Source organism: Apodemus sylvaticus, chromosome 1 (assembly GCF_947179515.1).
Source record: "Apodemus sylvaticus chromosome 1, mApoSyl1.1, whole genome shotgun sequence".
Lineage (NCBI taxonomy): Eukaryota > Metazoa > Chordata > Mammalia > Rodentia > Muridae > Apodemus > Apodemus sylvaticus.
Genome location: NC_067472.1, coordinates 206,764,886 through 206,778,467, shown reverse-complemented (window position 1 = coordinate 206,778,467; position 13,582 = coordinate 206,764,886). Strand labels below are relative to the sequence as shown.

The following is a 13,582-nucleotide window of genomic DNA, read 5'->3' as shown; positions in this document are numbered from 1 at the left end:
TCTTACTTTTACAATGTAGCCCTGGCTGGATCTCACTATGTAGCCCAGGCTAACAGAACTCATAACGATCCTTTTGTTTCTGTTCCTGAATGCTGGGGTTACAGGTTGGGATTTTTTTTTCTTCTTCTAAGTTGGCATCTAGCTTTGTAGCTTTGGTGAGTGATTACAGACAAACCGTTACTCCTGTTTTGTTTGTTTTTACAGTTTCTCACTTTGTAGCCTAAGTGGCCTTGATCTCAGAGCAATGTTTCTGCCTCCTCAGCCTCAGGGGTGCTGGGATTAGAGAGATAAACTCCACCAGGCTCTCACCGACCAGAATCTTCCAGCCTTGTGTGGAAGGAACTTGGGAACCGTATTAAAATGTCATGGTGTTAGGAAGATTGAGAACCACTGGTCTAGACTGTTGGGACTTAGCACCCCTCCAAATGGACACTGTCCTCCCGCACCTTGCTGCTTTTGGGGAGGCTGCTGGGAAAGTTCTGGGAGCTGGTTGGCAGGAGGGAAGTCAGGGGATGGTGGAGGGGCACTGACAGAAATTGGGAGGAGGCTGAAACCTGGTGTGGGGGCAGGGAGACAAAGCTAGTCCTAGCATCATTGCCAGATGCCAGAAGCACTTGATTAATTAATCTCATTAACTTCACAACTCCTAATGACACTGTCTCTGGTCACCTTAGCTCTTTCCTGTCACCCCCAGCTCTGAGGTCAGCTTCAGGGACCAGGATTTAGCTGGGGTCAGACACAGGCCAAGAAGTGGGGGCGTGTGTGTGTGTGTGTGTGTGTGTGTGTGTGTGTATACACACACGCCTAAGGAAGTGCCCCTCCCAGTCTCTACCCAATGCTGGGCTGTCCTTTCTCACGATCCCTACCTCCTGCGCAATACTCCACGAGTTCTGGAGCAGTGCTGGCTTGGCTCTGGAGACCTGGGAGAAAAGAGAAAGCCCAAAGCCCCAAAGAGCAGGACAGCCTGGAAGGGTCTAGAAACTTCTTGAAGCCATGCTAGGGCAAGGCGAGACAAGACAGGCCTGACAGCAAACATGGGCAGCGTGCAGCACGTGTGTGGGACGCATGGGTGGAGTGAGGCACAGACGCGGTCCCGGGAAGGAAGGCACCAAGGCGGCAGAGCAAGTGGGGTCTGCAGCAGCAGGTGACTCGGCTGGGACTCTTACCCAGGCTCTGCACACCCTGTGGCCGTGCACATCCTCACTGCATGGTGTCTTCTGAGCCCCTCTCTGTCCCTCCAGCCTTACTACACAGTGATTGTTAGGTTTGGTTTGATTTTTCAAGATGGTTTCTCTGTGTGGCCCTGGCTGTCCTGAAACTCACTCTGTAGACCAGGCTGGCCTGGAACTCAGAAATCCACCTGCCTCTGCCTCCCAAGTGCTGGGATTACAGGCGTGCGCCACCACCGCCCGGCTTGATTGTTAGGTTTGTTGAATGAACGATAGCTCCAACAGCTCCTCTGAGATAGGATAGAGTCTCTTATTTTTACACAGGACCCCACGAGTCGACATTTGTTGAAGAACAGCCCAAGGCTTCACAGCGAGCGGCACAGATGGGGCTGGGAAGGCAACTCTTCTTGTAATGGCACCGGCCACCAAGCCGGAGGGCCCGAGGCCACCAGGACTCACTCACAGAGTGGAAGGAAAGAACCAATTCCCACAAGCTGTCCTCTGACCTCGAGATGCCTCAGCACATGAGCAAAAAATACATAAACTCACCAGGCAGCGGTGACACACGCCTGTAATCCCAGCACTTGGGTAGCAGAGGCAGGCGAATTCTGAGTTCGAGGCCAGCCTGGTCTACAGAGTGAGTTCCAGGACAGCCAGGAGAAACCCTGTCTCAAAAAACAACAACAACAACAACAAAGCAAACAAACAAGATATAAAGTCATTGTGAGCTATGACATGTTGATACATGTGTGCAAAGGTATCTGTGGACTGGCCGTACACGTCCTCATAGACTTCACACACACACACACACACACACACACACACACGTGCCTATCCCTGCGTAAGACACAGCAGCAAAAATGTACCCACGGAGGAGGGGTGGCTCAGCAGATGAGAGCACTTCTTGCAGAGGACCTGGCTTTGATGCCAGACACTCACACAATGCCTCATACCTGTCGATAACTCCACTTCCGGGTGATCCAGCGTCTGCTTCTGACCTCCGTGTGTTGGGATCATAAAGCGGGCGCCAGACATGCATGTGGTCCACAGACATCCTTGTGAGCGAAACCACTTAGACATATAAAATGAACAGGTTTTGTTTGGTTTTGTTTTTGCAAATTACACATCTGTATACCTGGTCATACCTTTGCACACCCATCTGGCCATATCTATGCCCACCCCTACCTGTGACTCCTGTGTGCACAGCCTATCCCCACCTCACAGAAAGCAGCCAGCTAACGCCTGGCCAATGAAGACACCCACAGAAGCTGTGGTCTCTCTCTCTCTCTCTCTCTCTCTCTCTCTCACACACACACACACACACACACACACCTACACACCTTAACTTGTAGTCTCACATGCTAAGCCCCAGTTCCCATCATCCTTTCTCCCTCAGCTCCCGGAGCTGTGTCTCTGAGTGAGTCCCCATTCTCTGCAGTGTCTGGCCTGTCCTTCCTCTTCTGAAGAGCCCTGGGGTCCCCTGGGGAGGCGGAGTCCTGTTGTCCGTGGTGGCTAGAAAGCAACTTTGCTGAGTCACCCTCACAGGCAGTGCTCTGTTCCCAGAAACCACGGTGAGGGGTGCCAATGGCCCACCCCTCACATGAAGGCACCTTGTACCAGACAGGAGGCGCACACAGAGCCAGACCCCAGGGTCCCTTTGTCCCCTTAGCGAGAGCTGTGTCTGGTGCTTCCCCACCTGCTTCCATTTGCTCTCTGACCTTCGGAGGGAGAGTCTTGCCCGGCCCAGGCTGAGCCCTGGCTGTGTAGTTGAGGATGACTTTGAACATCTGATCTTAACCACACTTCTCTGAAGCGCACAGCTTCGTACCCCAAGCTCTCCACTTCTGACCTAGGTGCAGGGAGAGGCCCCTGGAGCAGAGGCTGGCATCCACAGGGTACCGGCTCCTAGAGGTGTAAGAGGGGAAACTGAGGCCTGGGAAAGTGAGGGCTTGTTTGAGGTCCCTGGGCATAAGAGCCAGGGGACTTCCCGAATAGTGAGTGATGGGATGGGGACAGGAAGTCGGCAGGAGAAAGCTCCGGGAAGCAGAGGTCCCGCCTCCTCCTCCAAAGCCCCTGATGCTGAGACAGGACGCCAAGCCTGCCAGGCACCATCCTTCATTAATATGATATGACTTCCTGAGTTCCCTCTGGCCAGCCGGCCTGGGAACCAGAGCCCACGACAGGGATCACATGGCCTGCAGGCCTGCCCCTCACCCCACCGGGCTCCTCGCCCTCCAGGGCAGGGCTGCGTGGTCCTATGGGGATCCCCAGGGCAGCTGGAACTGGGGATCCATCCATCCTGTCGGAAACCAGGAATGCCAGCTGGGTGGCATCTGGGCATGGATGATAGGAAGATGTGGTCACCACAGGGGTGGGGACAGAGAGGGCAGGGCAGCAGACGCCTGCAGTCCGGCCCTGGGTCAGGAACTCCCCTGCCCTCGGACACGGAACTGTCTCTGTACTGGCCTTTTCCCTGCTGCAAAGGGAGTGGGAGGTCGGATGCACTCAGCCACACAGAGGCGGAGACCGGGGTGAGCCACCCTTTGCCCAGGACCATAGTGCACCGGAAAGGGGGTCACATTGGGACAGAAATGAAAGTCAAATGGATGTGTACCCTCTTCTCTAAAACAGTCTCCCTGAAAAACAAGGGTGTCACGGCTGGGGTGTGTGCAGGGCACGGGCTTGTAATGCTAGCAGTTACGACTTGCTGAGGGTTTAAGGCCAGTCCGAGCCACACGGGGAGACCTTGCCTCTCACCACGGACGGAAACAAAGCTTGCAGGCCTGGATGCCAAGCCGACACTAGAGTTTATCCCAGGGACTCACAGGGTGGAGAGAGACAGACAGAAAGAGAGGGGGAGGGGAGGGGAGGGAGGGAGGGAGAGAGGGAGGGAGGGAGAGAGAGAGAGAGAACTGACTCCTCCAAGCTTCCTCTGACCTCCACATGTACTTCTTGGCATGGGTGCACCCCTCCCCCCAGGTGCACCCCTCCCCCCAGGTGCACCCCTCCCCCCAGGTGCACCCCTCCCCCCAGAGTGCACCCCTCCCCCACATACATACATACATACATCATTTTTTTAAAGGTTAAGATCATCAAGGACTTTGTTCTTGCTCTCCTCTTAAAAGGAAAAAAAAAGGTCATTTTCTGGTTACATAGAAAATTTGAGGCCAGCCTGGGCCATGTGAGATCTCTTAAACAAACAAACAAACAACCCAAAACAAACAAATAAACAAACAACCCAAAACAAACAAACAAACAAAACAGCAGCAGCAAGAACAGATAAAAAGAAAAGCTACAGAGGGTGACTGGGGTCTCTCAGGTCCCCTCTGACCCTCAAGCAGGAACTGTGGAGTCAGTGAAGGTCCCCTCGCCTCTGTCCTGAGGCGGCGGTGGGAGTGGCGGTGGAGGGATGCGCGGGGAGGAGGCTGATGGAGCCTTGCGTGTGGAATGGAGCCTGCTGTGTGGGAGCAGGGCTGGGGCCTGAGAAGGCTATCCTACGCCAAAGTGTTATTATCCGACACTATCGGAGGCCGGTGTCATGAGCGCTTGGCCGGGGGCCTGGAAGGGCTGTGGCGAGGAGTGAAGGTCAGCTTTTACGGTGGGTCACCAAAGCCCCGTGAACTGCAGACCGTGGACGGGCTGTGTGTCCCAACAGACACAGGGCTCTGAGATCCTAAGCTTGGAGCCCAAGGAAGGTCTGGTCAGGCGGCCTCCTTCCTCAACTCCTGGAAGGAGTGAATTGTGTCCAGGGACCAGGGCTCTCTCCGTGGTGTCTGGAAAACACTGCATCATGGAGGAATTTCCTGGTCATTTCTCAATCCCAGGGCCAGGGCCTAACCCCAGGGCCTGAAGCCCAGAATAGCTCTCAGAGGCCGTTCACACACAGTTCAGGCCATGGCTAAGCGGGAGAACCACTCAGCACTAGGACCTGTCTGGCTTCCCTGGGGCGTGGGGGTCGGGGTTGGAGTTCTGATCCTGGGTGGCATGAATAGGGAATTAGATATGAATGGGTTTGGAGAGGGGGGGGACGGACGGACAGACAGACAGACAGACAGGCAGGCACAGGGGTGAGATGCTGGGGGCCGGTGAAAAACAGCAGAGGCTGAGTGGGGTGGCGGTGGCCGCAGGTGACAGTGCTGGGGACTGCACGCGGAGGGGGCAGGAGGAGAGGCGGAGGCAAGAGACGGAGCTCAGCAGGGGATGGGGTACAAGGCAGGGGAAGCAGGCAGGAGCCCGCCCGAGGGGGCCTCTGGAGACCGGCACAGGGGGAGGAGGGCGGGGCAGAGAGGAAATGAAAAAAGCCGGGGCGAGGAGGCAAGATGAGGGGGGGAGGGGAGGGGGAGGGCGGGCCCTGGGAGGGAGAAGCTGACAGAGAGCTACACAGACCCGCAGACAGCCAGGACAGACTGAGGGACTTCAGAAGGCAGAGGCGCTGGAGGGTCCAGAAAGCAGAAGTGTCAAGGAGGTGGCAGAGAAGTGTAGAGGAAGGGACAGAGGGTAGGGGACACTGAGGCACAAAAGGACAAGGACCCGACAGAGAAGGAAAGAGACAGGAGCGGGACAGACACTGGAGAAGACGGAAACAAAAGACAGAAACGCACGCATGCACACAGGGAACAGGGAATTGGCTGGCAGATCCCAGCTGCTGTGAAGATGGTGGCCAGTGAGGGACACCCTGGTGGACCTCCTTCTGTCACTCCCGGGAGCCCGCTCATTGCAGGTGGCAGAGACTGGCAGGACATGACTGGCTCCTGCTGGAATATCACCTACGTTCAAGACTCGGTAGGACCTGTCACCAGCACCCTGATGTTCGTGGCTGGCGTGGTGGGCAACGGGCTGGCCCTGGGCATCCTGGGTGCCCGGCGGAGGTCACACCCGTCGGCCTTTGCGGTGCTGGTCACTGGGCTGTCGGTGACGGATCTGCTGGGCACGTGCTTCTTGAGCCCTGCGGTGTTTGTGGCCTATGCTCGGAACAGCTCTTTGCTGGGCCTGGCCCATGGTGGGACGAGGTTGTGTGACACTTTCGCCTTTGCCATGACTTTCTTCGGCCTGGCCTCCACGCTCATCCTCTTCGCCATGGCGGTGGAGCGATGCCTGGCGCTCAGTCACCCCTACCTGTATGCCCAGCTGGACGGGCCCCGCTGTGCCCGCTTGGCGCTGCCCGCCATTTACGCTTTCTGCTGCCTCTTCTGCTCACTGCCCCTGCTGGGCCTGGGCGAACACCAGCAGTACTGTCCCGGGAGCTGGTGCTTCATCCGCATGAGCTGCACCCGGCCTGGCGGCTGTGCCTTCTCCCTGGCCTACGCCAGTCTCATGGCCCTGCTGGTGACCTGCATCTTCTTCTGCAACGGCTCCGTCACTCTGAGCCTCTGTCACATGTACCGCCAACAGAGACGCCACCACGGCTCGTTTGTACCGACCTCTCGAGCCCGAGAGGATGAAGTTTACCACCTCATTCTGCTGGCCCTCATGACCGCCATCATGGCGGTGTGCTCCCTGCCTCTCACGGTGAGTGTCCCTCGAGCTGGGGTGTGGGGGAGGCGTGGAGAGCGGGACAAGTTCTCTCCACTTGTCATGTCTAGTTGACAGATGTGGAAACCGAGGCTCGGAAGGGGTCAGACGGTGACTCTGTGCACCATGTACTCCTGAGTACTCTAAGAAGCCTCTCCACTTTCTTGACAATCTCCAGCCCTTAGCTGTCCCCTGTCAACACCTATCAGCCCGCTCCCCAACCAAACACACCATTGTGATGATAACAGGATCCAGGATCCTCGGCTCACAGACACTTGCTTTCTGCTGACACAACGCCTAATGGCTTCCAAACGCCTCTTCAGATGAATTTCAAATTGACCTTACACAATCATTTCAGAAGCTCTGGGCAGGAAGTGACACTGAGGTCCTGTCCTGTCACCCTCTTTATAGAAAGATGATAGTGCGTGTTGCCCGACATCGCACAGGCTGAGTCTCCCTCCTGGCTCCCTTATCCTGGAGCCTGGCTGTGTAGCCACGAACACCCTACCCATCCCTGAGCCTGGGCCCTGCCCTTGTCCCCCACACCCTTTCAGCCCCACAGGGACCTTGTGCTGTCCCCTCCCACTATAGCAGCTGGTGCGGCCAGCCACACTTTCATGCTGGGTTTTGGAATACAGTTTGGGATGGATCTGGGGGTGCTGAAATCTTTTGAGGATTAACACTATTTGACAAACTCATCTCCAGGGGGTGGCTCCACATGAGGCTTTGGGGGCTTGAGAGAGCTCAGGCATCTGAGAGGGCTGAGGGCGGGATGGGGGAGACACCTAGCTGCAAAGGCTGGGTCTGGTAGGTGGGTACCCACTGCCCCACCCTGTCTTTCTTCTGCCCGCCGGCCGGCTGTTTGCTGGGTCCTGGGGCTTTCCTGTCCCAGGCTCCCCGGATGCCTGCGCGCATTAGCAATCAGCCTACATCTTTCTTCATCTTATCTCGCTTCCTTCCCCTCCGACTGCATCAGTTCCCATCCCCGTGGGTCAGAAGTGGGAGGTGGGGTGTAAGGAAGGGGGGACCACCCACGATGCATCTGTCACCCGCCCTGCCCCTCAGATCCGCGGCTTCACTCAAGCCATCGCCCCGGACAGCAGAGAGATGGAGGACCTCCGGGCCTTCCGCTTCAACGCCTTCAACCCCATCCTGGACCCCTGGGTATTCATCCTTTTCCGAAAGGCTGTCTTCCAACGCCTCAAGTTCTGGTTGTGTTGCCTGTGTGCCCGTTCTGTGCATGGGGATTTGCAGACACCCCTTTCCCGGCTCCTATCCGGTAGAAGAGACCCACCGGCTCCCACTTCTCTCCAGGCTAAGGAAGCGACCTGGGTGCCCTTGTCGTCCTGGGGCACAGGACAGGTGGCACCATTGACTGCTGTGCCTCTGTCTGGTGGTGACAGCTGTCCTGTGGGAATGCCATCCAAAACAGAGGCCGTGGTCGCCTGCTCCCTGTGCTGATACCTGAGTTGGTCCTGTAAGTGCCATCCTTAGCCCCGTGTCACAGGACCAGAAGCCGGAAGATCAGGGACTCAACTGATGGTAGCGGAAGGAAACCACATATTTGATCCCCGGGGTCTGATGCTGCTTCTCTTCCTCTGGTATCGTGGCTGGAGGCCTTGTGGAGAGGGTGCAGGATGCCGAAGTCTCTGCGGCTCTCAAGAAGGATTCTCTCAGAATAACCACGGCCTGGGCAGACTGCTCTGGCCCCTGGGCTCCTCCATCCATCTCACTGTCTAAATATTTAGGGAGCAGAAAAGTTCCCAGAGGCTTCTGTGGAGTCGAGCCGGCTGGGGTTAGAGAGTTCGCTCAGCTCTTCCACTGGGGGGGGGGGCTGGCTGCCCACCCCAGATCCCCAGAGGACAGAAGATGTTCCAGCAACTTCTCTCAGAAACATTCCTGCCGCCCTTGTTTCCCCTCCCCTATCTGATTTGGGGAATCTCGAACCCCAAAAAGAAGTGACAAGAAGGGTAGGCCATTGCACTGCAGGTGACTTTACTGGACACAGAAATGGCCTGAGACACGCCACAGCTCGCTTGTGTGCTGTGCTGTGTGACTTTGGAGGTGGGCACAGGGACGAGGTGGGGTTGGTGGTGATGTAGCGCGCTGAGGGCCCCAAAGGACTCTGCAGGACCGCTTCATAGGGTGCGTGTCCCAAGCCTGTCTCCCATCCCCCAGTTGCTACCACCTTTCAGAGCTGGACCACAACTCACCACCCTCAGTACCTCCACAAAAGTGTCTCTCATTCATTCAACAAACACCTGGGGACCCTGGAGTCACAGAAAAGCCCCAGGCCTCCAAGCAGAGAACCCTGGGGGCTTGTAAATGAACTGACAGGAGGGGAAGTGACTCAGCTGGAGGGCTGGGCGCCAGGAGGACGAGCCAGGCTCCTGCTGCTTCTCCTGGTTCCTGTTTCTCAGTCACTCTGGTCATTTAGCCCTCCCGCTTCAACTGCTTGGCAGCATTACTACCAAAGCATCTCCAGGGACAGTGGAACCAAGGCCCAGAGAGGGCAAACCCCAAGCCCGGGTCACACAGCAGAAATGGGGAGCAGCCCTGGCTGTCCTGGAACTCACTCTGTAGACCAGGCTGGCCCCGAACTCAGAAATCCGCCTGTCTCTGCCTCCCAAGTGCTGGGATTACAGGCGTGCGCCACAACCACCTAGCCATATCCCACACTTTCTCGTGGCCTCTCTGTGCCTCAGTTTCCTCAACTCTAATCTGACAGGGGTGCTTTGAGGATTAAAGGACTCTCTCTCAAAAGAACAATTTAGCACAGGACTTGGAAGGAAGCCACAGAGAGGGGTTACTGTTACTGCTGTTACTATTAATATTGTTATCTGGGCAAACATTAACTAGAAAACAAGGCAAGTTTTTTTTCTCCCGAGTAAGTCTATTTCAGATCACACTCAGGAAGAGCGAAGAGTACTGGGAGAGAAGACGACAGGCCGAGGGAGGCCGGCTGTGGAGGCGTGCGCCTGTAACGCAGCACTGCGCTCAGGAAGGAGGGTCGGAGTTCAAGGTCAGCCTCAGCTGCCCCACAGAGGGCGCAGGGTCAGCCTCTCAACCCAAATGACAACAGATAAAATCACAAGCAAACCAGTCTGAGCTGACCAGTCCTCAGGTACAGAAAGGCACCGTCTGATGCCAGTTGCGGACACTGTAAATGATCCAAATTCCACTGAATGGATGATTTGCTGTGAATGATAAATGGTTAAAATGGTAATTTTTATTTATGGGTATTTTACCACAATAAAAAATGTAATACTGAAAAATTAATGAAGACATCTGGAAACGTTCATGTTATGGGTTTTTGCTTGCATTTGTGGCTATGTGCCTGGTGGTTGAGGAGGTCAGAAGAGGACTTCAGACTCTCTGAAACTGGAGTTATAGTTGAGACCCACCATGTGTTGCTGGGACTTGAACTCAAGACCTCTGGAAGAGCAGCCAGTGCTCTTAACTGCTAAGATAACTGCTTATCTGTCCTGCTCCATGATTTTTTAAAAATAATTATTTATTTTATGTACATGAGTACACTGTTGCTGTCTTCAGACACCCCAGAAGAGGGCATCAGATCCCATTACAGATGGTTGTGAGCCACCATGTGGTTGCTGGGATTTGAACTCAGGACCTCTGGAAGAGCAGTCAGTGCTCTTAACCACTGAGCGGTCTCTCTAGCCTGGTTTTGTTTTTAAAGATGTGTGTGTGTGTGTGTATGTATGTGTGTGTGTGTGTGTGTGTTGCTCTACGTCTCTTTGTCCTTGCTCTCCTCTGTCCCCCCACCCCCGCTCTCTCCCCCATCTCTCTCTCTCTTCGCTATCACCCCTACTCTCTGTGTATGTGTGTGTTTGGATGACCTTGCACGTCCAGCAGTGGCCCTGGATCCCTTGGGGCTGGAGCTGTAAGTGCCTTGGGACGCGCAGCGTGTCATAGGGATGCTCGGACCTGGACCTCACGGTTGTATCGCACTCCTTTCCCAATGAACCATCATCCCAGACCACCGTTAAGACTTTCCGACGGGGTCTCACCAGTCCAGACCTTGAGTCCCTGATTCTTCCTCTTCTGCCCTCTAGGTTGGGATGTAGATGTGGAGCACTGTGCCCGGTTTCATGTCAGTCCCAGAGGAATAGTGTGTTAGATGAAGTTAATGAGAACTCGGCTGGGCATGGTGGCTCACGCCTGTCATCTCCGCGCTGGAGAGGCTGGGGCAGGATTGAGCTGAGCTCATCTAGACGGCACAGGAAAGCGCAAACCAGGAGCAAAATCCCCCGCCTGTTGTCTCAGGACTTTGGAGGTTAGAAGAGGTTTGAGATGACCCTCGGCCACAGACCTTTAACATGCGTGTGCGTGTGTGTGTGTTTGTGTGTGTGTGTGCTTCAGGGGCTGGAGAGATGGCTCAGCGGTTAAGAGCACTGGCCACTGCTCTTCCAGAGGCCCTGAGTTCAGTTCCCAGCACCCCCGTGGTGGCTCACAGCCATCTGTAATGGGATCCTATGCCCTCTGACATGTGTGAAGACAGCGAGGGTGTGCTCACATACGTCATAAGCTAAATAAATGTTTAAAAAAGGGCGGTTCAGTGGTCAGCGCTTGCCTAGTAGGTGTCTTCGGTACCGGAATGAGGGCAGGGCAGGGGTGAAACATGTACTTCACAGGTGTGGAAGAAAAGCTCATACTCAAACTTTGCCTCTTCCTTGACCCCTTGACTCCTCTAGTCCCATGATGGCAGCCTGCCAGAATATAGCTATGTCTGACCTGTCCCCCGTTGTGGCAGGTGCCTTGTGATAGTAGGGACACGCCAGTGACAGACACAAGCCTGGCTCTGCCCCCCTGGGTTTCAGTGTTCAGTATGGAAGACAGTGTCTTGGAGAGGGCAGAGGGACACTCAGGAGGGCCTCCTGGAGGCGGAGGCTGCACTGAGTCAAGGATTTAGGACGGAATCCAGCCAAGTAGCAGGGAGTGTCTGTTGTGTTTTCTTTCTGACTCGGTGCCCAGGGCCTCTCATGTGTTACTAATCATCATGGTTTCCCTTGAGCCCGCTGTGGGCCGCAGGCCACTCAGTGTCTGATGGAGCAATAGCTGGCCCTGCTTGGCTCACGATCCGCGGGGACAACACATGAATAATCACATCAATATGCGTTACAGGAAGCATCTCATGCAAAATCTCAAGCTGGAATGTGCACAGATAGGGCAAGGGGCAGGGACATGTCAGTAAAAAGTCCCGGGCACCTGCCGTAGGCTGGCGGGGGTCAGGGCGGGATGCCGAGCGTGGGCCGGCCTCCATCACGGAGACTTTAGTCATTTACAAAATGAAGACCGTCTCATCCTCTCCTACTCCACTGACCTCTTCTGTACAGCTAATGCCCTCCCTCTGTAAAGTCTCTTGACTTTATTAATTCTAAAACCTTATTATAAGTCTTCTACATTTATTTATTTATTTATTTAGCTTTTTTTTTTCCAGACAGGGTTTCCCTGTGTAGCCCTGGCTGTCCTGGAACTCACTTTGTAGACCAGGCTGACCTCGAACTCAGAAATCCGCCTGCCTCTGCCTCCCAGAATGCTGGGATTACAGGCGTGTGCCACCACTGCCCGGCTTCTACAATTATTTTTAAAACAAATTGTCTTTTTTTTTTAAGTCCCAGTATATGAGTACAGTGTAGCTGTAGAGATGAGCTGAGTCGTCATTTAGTTGCTGGGAATTGAACTCAGGACCTCTGCTCACTCCAGCCCCAAGATTCATTTATTATATGTAAGTGCACTGTAGCTGTCTTCAGACACACCAGAAGAGGGCGTCAGGTTTCATTTACGGTGGTTGCTGGGATTTGAACTCAGGACCTTCGGGAGGGCAGTCAGTGCTGATCTCGCTCCGCTGAGCCATCGCTCCAGCCCCTCTATATTTGTGTGTGCACATGTGCACATGCCGCGGTGTGGACGTGGAGGTGAGAAGCCAGCTTTCAGGACTGAGTTCTCTCTTTACTGGGTAGGTTCCGGGAATCGAACCTACGCTTCAGGCTCGGAGATGAGCACCTTTACCCCCTGAACCATCCCTCTCCCCGGCCTGCTTACTCATTCCCCTCCTCGTGCTGGGCTTGTTACACATACCCTTAATCTCTGCACTTGGGAGGCTGAGGGAGGATTGCCTGATGTTGGAGGCCACAGTCTAAGCCACACAGCAAGACCCTGACTCAAGAAAACCAAAGCCAGGCTGGGGATGTGGCCCGGCCGGTCAAGCTGCAGACTTACCCCCCATCAAAGCCCTGGGTTTCATCTCCAGCACCAAATGAAGCTGGGTGTGGTGGTGCAGGCTGGTAATCCTAGAACTCGGGAGGTGGAGGCAGGGGCATCAGAAGTTTGAGGTCATCCTCAGTTGCATAGCAAGTTCTAGGCCAGCCTGGGCTACATGAGACCCTCTCTTAAACCAAATCAAAGAGAAAGTTGCATACCACTAAGTTTTGGGGACGTGGACATCACAGAAAAGCAAAGTCAAACACAACAGGTTGCAGAGAGTGGCTGTGACCTGGTGGTAGCAATTGCATACAGGGCTGCAGAACCTACAGGAGAAATGATAAAGGTTCCTGGAGAGCAAAAGTCAGAAATTCTTGCGAGCATGCTGGAGAGGTAGCTGTGAAGGAAGATGCTACTAATCCATTAGCATGTTATGGGCATAACTGTATTGTAAAGAGAAAATACACACACACACACACACACACACACTGGGGAAACCAGTGAGGTCAGAGAGCTGTCCCTAGCAAAGGTGACCATGTGCTTCACCTACAAGGCCAGCCACACTGCCTGTCTTCTAGCTGCACTGAACTGTGCACGGCTAAAATTTTCCTAGGTTGCTAAACAAATTATAATGAAACAATACAACACTAATACATGCCAGGCCTTCGGTCCTCAGGGCC

At 54.7% G+C, this 13,582-nt stretch overlaps 1 protein-coding gene and 1 long non-coding RNA gene across 2 annotated transcripts in view; one reads left to right on the top strand and one right to left on the bottom strand.

The window, feature by feature from the left end:
• LOC127676288 (uncharacterized) overlaps positions 1–3,971 on the bottom strand; it is a 5,663-nt gene extending 1,692 nt beyond the window's left edge. Inside the window, exons 1-2 of the long non-coding RNA XR_007975822.1 lie at positions 2,510–3,971; positions 1–2,240 (exon numbers count right to left, since the gene is read on the bottom strand). The exon at positions 1–2,240 is cut by the window's left edge and continues 1,692 nt beyond it. This is a non-coding gene — a long non-coding RNA (uncharacterized LOC127676288). The remainder of the gene's footprint in view (positions 2,241–2,509) is intronic.
• Positions 3,972–5,527: 1,556 nt separating this feature from the next.
• Ptgir (prostaglandin I2 receptor) lies at positions 5,528–9,959 on the top strand. The gene is made up of 2 exons (XM_052172166.1): positions 5,528–6,677; positions 7,746–9,959. Exons 1-2 carry the CDS (start codon positions 5,823–5,825, stop codon positions 8,139–8,141), a joined length of 1,251 nt encoding a protein of 416 aa, XP_052028126.1. The 5' UTR covers positions 5,528–5,822; the 3' UTR covers positions 8,142–9,959.
• The last annotated feature ends 3,623 nt before the right edge of the window (positions 9,960–13,582 follow it).